The sequence below is a fragment of the Erpetoichthys calabaricus genome, chromosome 18, assembly GCF_900747795.2.
Source record: "Erpetoichthys calabaricus chromosome 18, fErpCal1.3, whole genome shotgun sequence".
NCBI classification, from domain to species: Eukaryota; Metazoa; Chordata; class Cladistia; order Polypteriformes; family Polypteridae; genus Erpetoichthys; species Erpetoichthys calabaricus.
The window spans coordinates 70,554,780-70,570,772 of record NC_041411.2 but is presented as its reverse complement, the minus strand read 5'-3'; the positions used below and the strand labels follow the sequence as shown (position 1 = coordinate 70,570,772).

The 15,993-nt window shown below is 39.5% G+C and overlaps 1 protein-coding gene across 2 annotated transcripts in view; it reads right to left on the bottom strand.

Moving 5' to 3' along the window:
- nicn1 (nicolin 1) overlaps positions 1–15,993 on the bottom strand; it is a 42,080-nt gene that overhangs the window by 14,615 nt on the left and 11,472 nt on the right. Inside the window, exons 3-4 of one of the 2 annotated variants that reach the window (XM_028824432.2) lie at positions 11,025–11,204; positions 2,943–3,056 (exon numbers count right to left, since the gene is read on the bottom strand). In XM_028824432.2, the coding sequence (XP_028680265.2) occupies positions 2,943–3,056; positions 11,025–11,204 (294 nt within the window). The remainder of the gene's footprint in view (positions 1–2,942; positions 3,057–11,024; positions 11,205–15,993) is intronic. The other variant, XM_051921533.1, reaches the window with a different exon arrangement.

Sequence of the window (15,993 nt, the reverse complement as noted above, 5' to 3'; positions counted from 1 at the left end):
TTTTGAGCCCCTGAAATGAAGGGATTGTGTTTAAAAAATGCTTTAGTTGCCTCACATTTTTATGCAATCGTTTTGTTCACCCCACTGAATTAAAGCCAAAAATAGAAAAAAGCTATCTCTGTCCAAATATTTATGGACCTAACTGTATGTATTCACATTAAATAATTTTTTCTTATGAAAGGGTTTCCAAGAATCTTCACAAAGGGAGGGGGAGTCTATGCATATATTTTGTACTCAATATATGATGTTGTAGTCATTGTCTTCTTTTCAGTCTATTGTTGGTACTGTCGTCACTTGACTATCCTGTGGGACTGCGAGTAAGAATTTCATTGTAGTTTAGGGGAACAAATTTGAACTTAAAGTTGAAGGTCGCAGAACAGATTTAGGAGGCACAGGAGCAAGGTGGGTCCAACCTCAGCACAAAGTGTCAGTTTATTCCAGGCCCCACACACACACACACACATAAATACACACACAGTAACCCTAATACTAACACTAGCCACAAAAGTGTAAAAAACATTCTATCGCATTTACAATACACTTAAAAAGACACAGCTAGCTATATTAAATAATCATACTTTTATTTCATTTATACTACTATAAACTTATAAATATTTCTAAAATGTAGATTATTTAATTTGATTAAAATATACTCCATTATCCAACCATTGCCATTATAAGCAAATGGGTCCTAAAGACAGATTCACATATATCTGTACTAATCTCTACTATTCTCTGCTGGATTTTCCGGTTCTTCTTGGTGGCAATCTAAGCCACCACCACCTGATCAAGGCACCAGGAAGCCCCCTGAAATGATGGAATGAAGGTGGGGGTCTCAGCTGCCCATGAGACCAACTTCACCATATGAAGAATGAAAACAAAGAGGACTGAGTTGCAAATTTTATATGTTAGGTAGAATGCCCAATGGGGGCTGGGTGGTCTTTTGACCTTGGAACACCTGCAGATTTTGTTTTTTTTTTTTTTTTCTTCAACCTAATTGGGAGTTTTGTTTTGATTTTTTTTTTTTTTTTTCAGTCGTCCCGGCCATCTGGCTTTACCTTGTTTTATTGTTACTTATTCTTTAATATCATTGCCTAATCTTAATTGTTTTCTTTTCTTGTAACTTTCCCTTTGTTATCTTGTAAAGAACTTTGAGCAGTATTGTTGTATGAACATGTGCTGTAGAAATAAATGTTACTGTTGTTGTTACCGAAAAGGGAAAACAACACAAGACTGGACTGTTAGCTGTCTAAGTGTGGAGTGGACCCTTCCGTAATTAAGGTCCATATACAGTACGTGATTAAAGATGTGACCTTAAGAAGGTAACGTCAACCCATTCTGTGCTTAAATGAACTTGATTTGGGAGAAGAAGCAAAATATCATCTCCCTAAATGAGAAAAAAATGCCTAAGAAAGAATGTCATGAGGAGAAAAATAATAATGATAAAAATATATAAATAAAGCAGAGAATGTGCTCCCATAACTAATTAGAGATCTGATTAGAGAGGTCCTCCAACTTGCAAGGGATAATTTAGAGTTTGGTGGCAGGATTGGCACTCTAGCAACTGTAAAAACCCTCACCCTGTTCTGTTCCATTCCATTCAAACTAGTGGGGTGCTGAAGTGTCACCCATTGCACGGCTGCATTTGGGATTTGATTGGGATCCTGAGGTGGTCCGTCGTGTGGTGGGTGTGGAAATGCGCTGTATCAAACTCTGTCTATATCACCTTTCCAATGGAACACACCTACAGTGGGTTTACATTACATTAAACAAATGGGTTCATTGCATACTGTAAATATTTATTTAAAATCTAAAATCTAAATTATGTGTATATTTTCAAATTGCCGCACATACTATACTGTTCCAGGCACTACAAATATAGTTTAACAAATTAGCATGAATAAGTCACTTAATTCTTATAGATGTGATATATGGCTGGCCGTTCATCCCGGTCAATACCCCCAGGCCGCCAGGTGGAGCTCTCCCTCAGCATGGAGGTGCCCCGAATACCAGCAGGGAATCATGGACAGTGGAGTTTTCCTTTACAGCCCTGCTGGATACCTTGGAGGCCAACAGAGGACGCTGCAGGGAGGCCCAGAGACTCTTACGTGTCCTATAACCGGGAAGTACGTCTTAGTCACAGCGACAGGAGGAATGACGTACTTCCGGGATGAAGAAGAAGAGTTTTTATCTGACCAGGAAGTGTTCCTAGTCACATGGACAGAAAGAGCGAAACACTTCCGGGTCAAGGACTATAAAAGGACTGTGGGAGATCCCAGACATTGAGCTGAGCTGGGTGAATGGGTGGCAATGCATCTGGGAGAGTGTTGATTATTGATTAGTATTGTGTATTTATATGAGTATTGTGGAGAGGAGGGAGCTTTGTGCACGTATTTATTATAATAAAGTCAATATTTGGACTTTTACCTGGTATCTGGCATTTGATCCGAGGGTTTAAGGGAGCGAGAGCACCCCCTATCTGTCACATAGATATGTAATAAAAAATGATGTGCTATGTCAAGTTAAATAAATATTACAACATAACTATACTATCTTATATATAATATAGCATATCTTAAAAAATTAACAAAATTTTCATCTTCCTAGGCTCCGAAGTTTTGTGGAATTTTACCTCAGCTTTTCAATTCAAAATTAGAAGTTCCATTTATGTTATGGTGTCGACCAACACAACCAATGAAAAAATATTTATTAAAATTATAATTTGCTTCCAAAATCAACGACATGAAAACGTAATTTGAACGTGATCCTATGAAGCAGTTTTGCTGGATGATCATCTCCTCCTCCTCTCAAAACACATTAATGCACTCTTGCCACTCAGTTGGAATAAAATGCTAATTAACAACACCCATCAGAAAACCTTTTACTTCAGATCATTAAGATATAGCATTATGAATTAAAATGAATGTTTATAAACTGCTTACTTCTTTGCCAGTTTCTGAAATCCTTATATCTTCCAGGCCAAAATTTAACCAGACTGAAGAAGGCTGTCGCAGAATCAGGCGTACTGCAGTGATATTATCAGGCTCGATGAGCATCTATAACATAAAAAATAAACAATATAAGAGTGTGTCAATTTATGGTGTTACAGCTATTGAAAATGTAATTTACTGTGAAAATAATAAAAATGGTAATTGGCACAACATGCAGTAACTACATTATGGCCTACATGTTACTGAGTGGAGTTTCCATGCTCTCCCCGTATCTAACTTTTTCTAGTTTTTCTCCCACAACACCAAGATGTGCATGTTATGTTGACTGCCAGTGCTAACTTAGCCCCATATGAGTGACACGTGATGGACTGGCAACCAGTCCAGGGATGACTCCTGTCCTGTATCCTCTATCTTGTAGCTTAAATGGATTCAATAATGGATGGATGGATGGATGGGTATAGATAGATAGATAGATAGATAGATAGATAGATAGATAGATAGATAGATAGATAGATAGATAGATAGATAGATAGATAGATAGATAGATAGATAGATAGATAGATAGATGATCAAGACAACTATTTCAGCTTATTATTATAAACCAGTAACGGCGCACTGCATGATAATGTGCAGTGAATACACTTGACTTGAGCATTCCTAGTTTTCATCCTCTTTCTCTGTACGTTTAGCATTCATTTGCTCAGAGGTTGATGTGCTTGCTGCTTCCTGAGCAGGTCTTCTTTTTTCCACCCTAGCGGCCCATTTCTTCTCTTCTTTCGTCGGCATCTTTTCGCGTTAAAACTGATTAAGTCCATGTTTGCGTTGCAATTACTTCAGTCTTTTCAGTCAGGATTTCAGTCTTAGCGCTGCATTCAGATGGCACTTGTTGCATTGTGAATAACCTTTTCTTTACTACTCACACTGGCTCTCCCTCTATGCTCTACCTTCTTTCTTCAGTATCATTGACCATAACACTCTAATGCAGTTCCTTAAAAAATATCGTTAGATGTGCTCCTACGTCTCTGGATGTGTACAGCCTGGTGTGTTTTATAATGAATTGATCTGTTTATGGCCTCTCTCTCCTGCGCTGTTCCTTATCAGCTATTGTGGGCTGCATCAGGAGTGGGCAGGAGGAGGAGTATTGGAACCTAATCAAGGACTTTGTTAAATGGTGCGACTCAAACCACCTACAACTAAACACCAGGAAAACCAAAGAGCTGGTGGTGGATTTTAGGAGGCCCAGGCCCCTCATGGACCCCGTGATCATCAGAGGTGACTGTGTGCAGAGGGTGCAGACCTATAAATACCTGGGAGTGCAGCTGGATGATAAACTGGACTGGACTGCCAATACTGATACTCTGTGTAAGAAAGGACAGAGCTGACTATACTTCCTTAGGAGGCTGGCGTCTTTCAATTTCTGCAATAAGATGCTGCAGATGTTCTATCAGACGTTTGTGGTGAGCTCCCTCTTCTACGCGGTGGTGTGCTGGGGAGGCAGCATAAAGATGAGGGACGCCTCACGCCTGGACAAACTGGTGAGGAAGGCAGGCTCTATTGTAGGCACGGAGCTGGACAGTTTGACATCTGTGGCAGAGCGATGGGAGCTGAGCAGGCTCCTGTCAATCATGGAGAATCCACAGCATCCACTGAACAGGATCATCTCCAGACAGAGGAGCAGCTTCAGCGACAGACTGCTGTCACCGTCCTGCTCCACTGACAGACTGAGGAGATCGTTCCTGGAGGGGGTAAACGTTAACATTATACAAAGTTATTGTCTGTTATACCTGCATTTTTATCACTCTTTAATTTAACATTGTTTTTTAATATTTTTTTTTATCAGTATGCTGCTGCTGGAGTATGTGAATTTCCCCTTGGGATTAATAAAGTATCTGTCTATCTTAAGAATCAGAGCTCGGTTCTCTGCCCTTCAGTAGCTACAGCATATGCTGCCATGGGACTACAACATGAACTCTCATATTCCACTGCTATATAAAGATCTTTCTTGGTTGCATATGAGATAAAGTCAAGCTCACTGTCTAGCTAAATATTTATAAATGATTCCCCACAATGGGACAACACACAGAAGAGTGCCCCGATCACCACGTATGTGGAAGACTGTTTATCCATTGCTGGGACAACCGCAGGCTCACAGCGCTGCAGCAGCTCGCTGCCAAAGCAAATCCAAGTCAATTGCAGTCTCGCTATAAGTGGCTGTCATCAATGGGTGATGCAAAGAACATTATAAATGCAGGGAACAATATTACTTGGCCACTAACCTGGCCATGACCCTGCCAAACTGCTGTGTATAGGAGAGTGGTAGGTCCCACTACAATAAATAACCATGCTGTTCCTGTTTCAAGCTGAATGAAGCTGGTTTTGCTAAAGTACTGTGAGACTCAGTCTCGTGTTTTGGGGTGCAGGACAATGACTCACACATCACAATGGCTGTTTGCATTTATCTTACTACAATTTTACATACTAATAAAATAGAATTGCTCCTTGAAGTTGTCAATTTTAGCCATCTGAATTAAAAAAAACACCCCTCTGCAACATTTAGGACATCTTTCTAAAGCTTCACAAAATTACTTCAGTCCACCCCTTCCTCTCATCTACTGATGTGAAAGTTCTGCCTTCACCACTTCTCAACTGAATTGCTACAGCTCCATTTTCAGTAGTCTTCATGATTGACTGAATACAATCTCAAAATGCTAATTCAAGACTCTGAACATGGACCGGATATAATGATCACATCATCTCTCAACTGCTGTATGATATTACGTTTCATTCGAAGCCATCCTACTGCCTCACAAAATTGTTGCTTTCAACTGTCATTCCTGCTTAGCTCATAGTAACCTGACAGACATTTGAAATATCTCGATGCTGGTCTGCTCACTACTTAAAAGCTTGGTCCACACACTTATTGAAAACACATTCAGCTATTCATTTGTCCACTATAAAACTCACCTATCCAGTTCAAAGTCACAGGTGCTAATGCCTTCAACACCTATCCTAGAAGCATTGGGCACAAGGCAGAAATCTACCCAAGTGGAGCACCATTCCATCACAGGACACACACCTTTTACCTAACCAAACCACTATGGGATAAGAAAGGAAAACCAAACACAGACATATGAATTCCACATGAAGGCATGAGATTCAAACCCATAACGCTGGTTCTGTGAGGTGGTAGCACTACCCACTACACTACTGTGCTGCCAAGATAAACAATATAAAACAATGCCAAGATAAAATATATGATGGATTAGTTTTACTTTATAAATTATCAAAAAAATGTGTTACAAATACTTTTTATAGAATGTGTTCTACTATAGTTATAACATTTAATTATAAGTTCACTCACATATCTATCATTTGAATTGTTTAACCTGCCTTTTCCATGTCCAGTCGTGGCCAAAAGTGTTGAGAATGACCCAAGTGTTGGTTTTCACAAAGTTTGCTGCTTCAGTGTTTTAGATCTTTTTGTCAGATATTTCTATAGTATACTGAAGTAGAATTACAAGCATTTCAGAAGTTTCAAAGGCTTTCATTGACAATTAAATTACGTTTATGCGCAGAGTCAATATTTGCAGTGTTGGCCCTTCTTTATTTTTCAAGACCTCTGCAATTTGCCCTGGCAGGCTGTCTATCAATCAACTTCTGGGCCAATTCCTGACTGATGGCAGCCCATTCATGCATAATCAATGCTTGGAGTTTGTCAACCTGCCTCTTGAGGACTGACCACAAGTTCTCAATGGGATTAAGGTCTGGAGAGTTTCCTGACCATGGACCCCAAAATTTTGATGTTTTGTTCTTCGAGCCAATTAGTTATCACTTTTGCCTTATGTCATGGTGCTCCATCATGCTGGAAAAGGCATTGTGGGTCAGTTCTTGGATGGTTGGGAGAAGTTGCTCTCGGAGGATGTTTTGGTCCCACTCTTTATTCATGTTTACGTTCTTAGGCCAAATTGTGAGTGAGCCCACTGCCTTGGCTGAGAAGCCACACCATGTGACATGAATGGTCTCAGGATGCTTTACTGTTGGTATGACACAGGACTGATGATGGTAGCACTCACCTTTTCTTTTTTCCGGAGGCCCCAAATAAACGGAAAGGGGATTCATCTGAGAAAATTACTTTCTCCCAGCAGTCCAGTCCCTGGACCTTTTGCAGAATATCAGTCTGTCCCTGATATTTTTTTTGGCTTCTTTGCTGCCCTTCTTGATACCCACCAGGCCATCCTCCAAAAATCACCATGCATACAGATGCACTTACACCTGCCTGCTGCTATTCTTAAGCAAGTTCTGCACTGGTGGTGTCCCCGATCCCGAATCAACTGTAGGAGACGGTCCTGGCGCTTGCTGAACTTTGTTGGGCGCCTGAATCCTTCTTCACAACAATTGATCCTCTCTATTCGAGCTCGATCAGCATGACAGAGTGCTCTCCAGCCTTGTCCTCGTCAACAGTCTCACCTGTTAATGAGAGGATCACTGAAATGACATCAGCAGATCCTTTTGTAGCAGGGCTGAAATGCAGTGCAAATGTTTTTTTTGGGATTAAGTTCATTTTCATGGCAAAGAGGGATTGCAATGAATTACAATTCATCTGATCACTCTTCAGAACATTCTGGAGTAGATGCAAATTGCCATCCTAAACACTGAGGCAGCAAACTTTGTTAAAATTAATATTTGTGTCATTCTCAAAACTTTTGGCGACAACTGTATTTTCAACCTTTCAGTTATATTAATGACTTCCATATTTAGGCTTTTCATCAATTTGTATTGTGGCTGAAAAGATTTTAGAACTTCCTGTTGTTTTGTTTCAAATATTAATAAATATACACGTGAAATGTCTCCATTAATGGTGTTTAAAGAAGTTAACCTGTGATTCTGCAAATGCAGCCATAGTAGCGTAAGTGAACTGAATCAAGCACTTTCATGAAATGCATATTAACTTAAGGTAGCTGGAAAAAGTGGGTAGTCAATTGGATACAAAAAATATTTTCCATAGAATATAAGGTCAGCTAGGATGGCACGGTGGCGCAGTGGGTAGCGCTGCTGCCTCGCAGTTGGGAGACCTGGGGACCCGGGTTCGCTTCCCGGGCCCTCGCTGCCTGGAGTTTGCATGTTCTCCCCGTGTCTGCGTGGGTTTCCTCCAGGTGCTCCGGTTTCCTCCCACAGTCCAAAGACATGCAGGTTAGGTGGATTGGCGATTCTAAATTGGCCTTAGTGTGTGGGTGTGTTTGTGTGTGTCCTGCGGTGGGTTGGCACCCTGCCCAGGATTGGTTCCTGCCTTGTGCCCTGTGTTGGCTGGGATTGGCTCCAGCAGACCCCCGTGACCCTGTGTTCGGATTCAGCGGGTTGGAAAATGGATGGATGGATAAGTTTAGCTAATGCTTCTGTAACTCTTTGCTTTGTTTGTTCTGCCATTTTGAAGATCTCTAGCAGTTAACAAGGCTAATACAAATTTCTCCTCGATCACAGTATAGGTTTAAGCTTCTAATAAAAATCTGGAAATAGCAGTGTCAAACATGCATCACAATGTGGATATGCAATCATTATTATTCCTAACGGATCAGGAGGACTGAAAACTTGACAGTTATGATAATTTGCTTAAATCTCACAGGGAGACAGGTTTTTAAATTACCCACAGTAACGTAATGCTTTTCTTAACTAAATCATTTTGTCAGTCCAAGAATTCTGCTGCCTTGTAGCTGGCTTTCTTCTCCTTTCTCTGCGTACCACGCACTCATTTCTCAACCGACTTACTTCATATTGGGACTGCAGGAAGCTACAGCCTATTCAAGCAGAATCAAGTGCAAGGTAAGACCCAAATGTGGACGGAGCCCACTTTTACTGCATAGCACACTCAAACACATACCCTGACAGTCCCTACACGCCTGGGGCTACTTCAGAGTGCTCGCTTAAAACTAACATATAATGGGGGGAAATAGGTATTTGATCCCCTGCTGAATTTGTATGTTTGCTCACTTACAAAGAAATGAACGGTCTCTAATTGTTATGGTAGTTTCATTTTAATGGAGAGAGACAGAATATCAACCAAAAATACAGAAAAAACACATTACATACAAGTTATAAATTGATTTGCATGTCACTGAGTGAAATAAGGATTTGATCCCCTACAATCCAGCCAGAATTCTGGCTCTCACAAATTGGCCTTGTGCCCATGTGGCACACAGATTACAATCAATCAATCAATCAATTACAGATACTCCTGATATCAATTCATTATGGGTATAAAGCACACCTGTCTACAGAATCCATTTCTTCCATTCCAACTTCTCCACCATCATGGGCAACACCAAAGAGCTGTCAGAAGACATAAGGGACAAGGCTGAAATGGGCTACAAGACCTTCAGTAAGAAGCTTGGTGAGAAGGTGATAACTGTTAGCGTGATTATTTGCACATGTACAGGCCTGGACGCTCACAGGCAAACTTAAGATGGGCCTGTACTGTACATGTGCCTTCTTAAGCAGAGGGACCTTGCGGGTGCTACAAAATTTCAATCCATTACAGTGTAGTGTGTTATCAATGTTGGTCTTGGTGACTGTGGTCCCAACTGCCTTCAGATCCTTAACAAGCTCCTCCCATGTAGTTTTGGGCTGATCCCTCACCTTTCTCATGATCATCCTCACCACCCCATGAGGCAAGATCTTGCATGGCGCTCCAGACCGAGGGCGATTGATGGTCATTTTATATTTCTTCCATTTCTGAATAATTGCACCAACAGTTGTTACCTTCTCACCAAGCTTCTTGCTGATGATCTTGTAGCCCATTCCAGCCTTGTGCAGGTCTTGTCGCTGACGTCCTTTGAAAGCTCTTTGGTGTTACCCATAGTGCTGGAGAAGCTGGAATGGAAGAAATTGATTCTGTGGACAGGTGTGCTTTATACACATCACGAGTATTGATGGTCATTTTATATTTCTTCCATTTCTGAATAATTGCACCAACAGTTGTTACCTTCTCACCAAGTTTCTTGCTGATGATCTTGTAGCCCATTCCAGCCTTGTGCAGGTCTTGTCCTTGACGTCCTTTGAAAGCTCTTTGGTGTTGTCCATAGTGGTGGAGAAGCTGGAATGGAAGAAATTGATTCTGTGGACAGGTGTGCTTTATACACATCACAAGTTGAGATCAGGAGTATCTGTAATTGACTGATTGATTGTCAATCTATGGGAGCCAGAATTCTGGCTGGGTTGTTGGGGATCAAATCCTTATTTCTCTCAATGACATGCAAATCAATTTATAACTTGTATGTAATGTGTTTTTTCTGGATTTTTGGTTGATATTCTGTCTCTCTCCATTAAAATTAGAGGTTGTTAATTTCTTTGTAAGTGAACAAACTTACAAATTCAGCAGGGGATCAAATACTTATTTCCCCCACTGTACAAGTCTGTGGGGTGTCAACAACAACAACATTTAGCTCTATAGCACATTTTCATACAAACAATGTAGCTCAAAGTGCTTTACATGATGAAGAAAGAGAAAAAAGAGAAAATAAATAAGAATTAAAATTAGGGAACACTAATTAACATAGAATAAAAGTAAGGTCAGATGGCCAGGGAGGACAGTAAAAGCAAAAAAAACTCCAGACGGCTGGAGAAAAAAAAAAAAAATCTGCAGGGGTTCTGAGGCCACGAGACCACCCAGCCCCCTCTAAGCATTCTACCTAACATAAACGACCTCAATCAGTCCTCATTATATTCAGGGTTCTCATGGAAGAGGACAAATAATTCCCATTTTCCCTTTGCTTAGTATTTCAGACCCTGGAAATGTTTTTAAATGTCAATGGATTATAAATAATACTAACCTGTATTATTTGTCACAGGTGTCTTAAACTCAAAAATGGAAGCCTGATGCTTTCAGCGGTATTCAGACCCCTATGTCCAGGTATACTTGACTTTCCTTTGACTTTTGTCAGTGCACCACACAATTCATTGTCTCATTTTTGGAATATTACCTCAGTTTTGTTTAGGAATAAATTAAGAACAATCTAGTACATCTTATAAGACACTTTACATTTTTTTCTTTTTAGTTCCTCCAATTACAACATGACCAACCTGTTGTCTACTGATTGAGAAATAATCCTGAGCCCCTTCTTCAGTATGAGGACAGGGCATTAACTGGTAATTGCGCAGACAAGTCACCCACTTTACATTGCCTGGAGAGTTGGGATCTTGTTTATGAAGTCGTACCATTAGAAAAGCTGTGTAATTGTTCTTGAATGATATTTCTTGCAACTGTAAGAAAGAAAGAAGCACTTAATATTACAAAACTAACAAATAATCTAAGTACACGATTCTAATAATGAATGGTTTATAGCGTTTCTATTTGAGGTCACTTAAGGTATTGGTATCAACATATAGTGAATCTGGAAAGTGGATCCATAGTGTGGAAACAGAAAGATCCAAAAAGGGGATTCCAACACATTCACTTTCTGCACACTTCATTGTGTTGTAGTTTTAATTTTAAATTGATAAATTCGCCATTGGGCAGCACGGTGGCACAGTGGGTAGCGCTGCTGCCTCGCAGTTGGGAGATCTGGGGACCTGGGTTCGATTCCCGGGTCCTCCCTGCGTGGAGTTTGCATGTTCTCCCCGTGTCTGCGTGGGTTTCCTCCGGGCGCTCCGGTTTCCTCCCACAGTCCAAAGACATGCAGGTTAGGTGGATTGGCGATTCTAAATTGTGTGCTTGGTGTGTGGGTGTGTGTGTGTGTGTCCTGCGGTGGGTTGGCACCCTGCCCGGGATTGTTTCCTGCCTTGTGCCCTGTGTTGGCTGGGATTGGCTCCAGCAGACCCCCGTGACCCTGTGTTCGGATTCAGCGGGCTGGAAAATGGATGGATGGATGGAAATTCGCCATTTTTACCCATCAATCGATACTCAATATCCCATTATGACAAAGTAAAACCATATTTGCAGAAAGGCTTGAAAAAGTATTAAAAATCAGAATAGGAAACGTTTCATTTATAGTAATTGGGGTCTTGGCTATGGCACTCCAAGTTGTGCTCAGGTGCCTCCTGTTTGCTTTCATTATCCTTGACACGAGTCCAAACCTTGACTGAAGTCCACCCCTGACAAACTGAAATGATTGAACATCGTTTAGAAAGGCACACACATTTACATTTACTTATTTGGCTGATGACTTTATTCAACAGCATTAATGATACAATTGGTTACAATTCTGTTTGGTTTTCTAATAGGAGCACAGGCATGTCAGGTGACTTGCTAATGGTCACATGATGTCAGTAGCGGGATTTGAATCCACAACCTCAGGGTTTGAAATCCAAAACCTTAACCAGTACACCACACTACCTACACACCCGTGTGTAGAAGGTTCCTCAATTATTAATATTTATCCTCAAATTCTTAAGGAGGCAAGTGAGTACATATATAAACCCTTGACAAATATTTTTCAGAAGTCATTGTGCACTAGAGAGATTCTGAAGGACTAGAAAATGGCAAATATCATGCCATTATATAAAAAGGGTGACAGGGATGATCCAAGCAACTATAGGTCAGTAAGCTTAACATGCATCACAGCAATAGAAAAGGTCCAGAGAAGAGCGACTAGGCTGATTCAGGGCTACAGGGGATGAGTTATGAGGAAAGATTAAAAGAGCTGAGCCTTTACAGTTTTAAAAGATTAAGAGGTAACATGATTGTGAAGTATTTAAAATTATGAAGGGAATTAGTCCAGTGGATCGAGACTGTTATTTTAAAATGAGTTCATCAGAAACACAGGGACACAGTTGGAAACTTGTTAAGGGTAAATTTCGCACAAACATTAGGAAGTTTTTCTTTACACAAAGAACGATAGATACTTGGAATAAGCTACCAAGTAGTGTGGTAGACAGTAAGACGTTAGGGACTTTCAAAACTCGACTTGATGTTTAGTTGGAAGAAATAAGTGGATAGGACTGGCAAGCTTTGTTGGGCTGCATGGCCTGTTCTCATCTAGAGTGTTCTAATCTTCTAATTCACACTGCGTGTCAGGTCAAAAAAAACAAGCTTTGGAGTACATGGAACTCCCATTAGTCATCTGCAAGCAAAATGTGGTGAGGAGTAGATCAAAATAAAGGGATAAAATAATTTTTAAAGCTTAGGGGGTTCCAAAGAGTACAGTGACTGTAATAATTGTGAAATGGAAGAAGTTTGGAATCACCAAGACTCTTTCTACAGTAACTGGGCAAGAAAGAAAAGTGACTAAGAGTCCAATAGTAACAGAGCTTCAGAAATCCTCTGCTGAGATGGGAGAACTAGTCTGAAAGATGACCATCTCAGCAGCACTCCACCAATCAGGCGTTTATGGTAAAGTGGATAGACAGTACCCAGTCTTCACTAAAAGATATATGGCGGCCTTCTTGGATTCTGAAACCAAGATAAAAAAACATTTTCGTCTCATCAGATTAGAGAATCTAACTCTTTGTGCAGTTCTCCTTTCACCACAATAATGACCCAAAACATACAGCCAAGACCATTCTGTAGTTACTCTGGGACAAGCCTCTTACTGCCCTTGAGTAGTCCAACCAAAACCCAGATGTAAGTCCCATAGAACATCTGTGGAGAGGCCTGGAGATGGCAGTTTGCAAACATTTCCCATCCAATCGAACATGGTTGACAACAAGAATTTGATAAACTGCCTCAAATCCAGATGTCCATAGCTTGTAGAGACTTAGCTAAGACGACTCAAAGCTGTAACTGCTGCCAAAGGAGCTTCTACAAAGTACTGAGTTAAGGGTTTAAATTCTTATATGAATGAGAGATTTCAGTTTGGGATTTTTTAAGAGACTTGAAAACCTTTGTAAAAACATGTTTTTACTTTATCATTAGTCTGATGGGAAAAACAAATTTAAACATCCAACAAAATAAAGTGTGCAGAAAGTGAAGTGGGCTCATTACTTTCTGAGTCCACTGTTTTATACATATTGAGAAAATGTAATTTATTAAATAGCCATTTTGTTTTTTTGGATAGCAAAAGATAACAAAGGACAAAAAAATGGAAGAATTTTAAGATGAAGATGAAATATTACTAGATCAAACTCTTCTAGGCTAATATGTAGATGAAAATTTTGGAACTTTCATAACTTTTGACTGAAATGTGCCATTCTGATGTTGGAGGCACACGCAGGAGGAATTACATGGACTCTGTTGTACAGACTAAAATACTACATTGAGATTACTGGGATTGCTTGACTTTTAGTTTTACAGGTTTGTCATTGTTTAGCTTTCTTATTTGATTGGGTTAAAGTTTAAGAATTAATTTTATGTCTGGCAAATTCGGTATTATAATTATTTACTGAGGGTTTTTAAAGGATTAACAAGGAGACATAGCCCAGCCCTCTCTGGATGGGCAGGCCTAATAGAAGATATAAAAATCAGACACACAGGCAGGTAAAAAAATGTTTTTCTTCATTATATCTGAAAATAACATAAGCTGCTGTGTTCCACTAGAGAGGCTCTGTAATGAAGAATTGGCCACTGGGAGTGAAAGACCATCTTAAAATGACTGAAGCTATGAGAGTCTAGGTTGTATATTTCATGTAGTACTTCATTCTGCCTGTGTTTCTGTTTATGATATCACATTTAGATTACAATGTATAGTTTGACTTCTACTGAATGTGGTTTCTCCAAGTGAAATTGTTATGTAACAGTACAGTTTGGAGTATATGCTCCCACATAACAAAGAACCTAAAGTTTACGGTCAGTGTGAAAAAAGAAAGCATTTTCCATGATAATACAAGGTCTGATTAGTTTATCTTCACCATACACTAGTGACTTGGACCTTTTGTGGAGCTGCTACTTACTTAATATTGCTGGGTACTTTCCCTGTGCTCAGAATCTGTCTCCATCCAAGTGCTGCCATTGTTCTGTTTCATCAATCCTATCAACTAGACATGACGTTTCAGATGTCTGGTAGCTTACTAGGATGTAAGAAAGGATCCACACATATTACTCGATTTTCTCTACATGCCTCTGGTAGAATCGGGCACAAGTTAAGAACCACTCCTAACTAGGGTGGCAAACCTCACAGAGTATATATACAGTATCAGGATGCCACAGCCCAGGAAGTAACGACTTTACATTACCATTAATTATGTTGTCTGTTTTTTTTTTTTTTTTTTTTTTTTTTTTTCAGAATTTACTGTCTTAATCTTCTTTGTTTATTTATCTGGTTTGTACAATGCTATATACTGTATATTCTGCCGTTCTTTATTTATTCTGTAAGTGCCTTGAGCATGGGAAAGGCGCTATATAAATAAAATGTATTATTATTATTATTATTATTACATAAAATCATCTGGACTTCACTAACACAAACATACAGAACACAATGGGCCAATAAAGGGTCTCCAGTGCCTATAAAAAGTATTCACACCTTCCCTTTTATCATTGCAGATCAGTTTAAATACCCAAGGCTAAATGTTTATGATGTTTGATGATTAAGAACATTATGCTTAGATCAATATCAAGACAAGTCCACAGGTTGACCAAAATCATGTATAAGAGAATTTAGGGTAGTACAGCCAGGAATAATTGAGAGAACATACACATGTAAATCATAGGGTTAGCTTTTGTGGGCCTATCTTACCACTAAATAACAATAATAATACATTTCATTTATATAGCACCTTTCCCAAGTGACTCCTACTCCCATTCTCCTAGATAGATAGATAGATAGATAGATAGATAGATAGATAGATAGATAGATAGATAGATAGATAGATAGATAGATAGATAGATAGATAGATAGATAGATAGATAGATAGATAGATAGATAGATAGATAGATATTTATTGTCATTGTCACTTTTACAAAGGAACAAAGAAATTGAAGGTGCAGTCGACTCAGTGTGAGGCATAAGAGTTAAAAAGTCGAGAAGAGAGAAAATAATTAACAAACCGAATAGTAATAAAAGTAATTAACAGTGATCAACAGAAAAAGATTATTTAATGTCAAAGTCATAGGCACTGTATATACCTTAACATAATGATTATAAATTACACCCTGACCTTTTTAACCTGGTTCTGC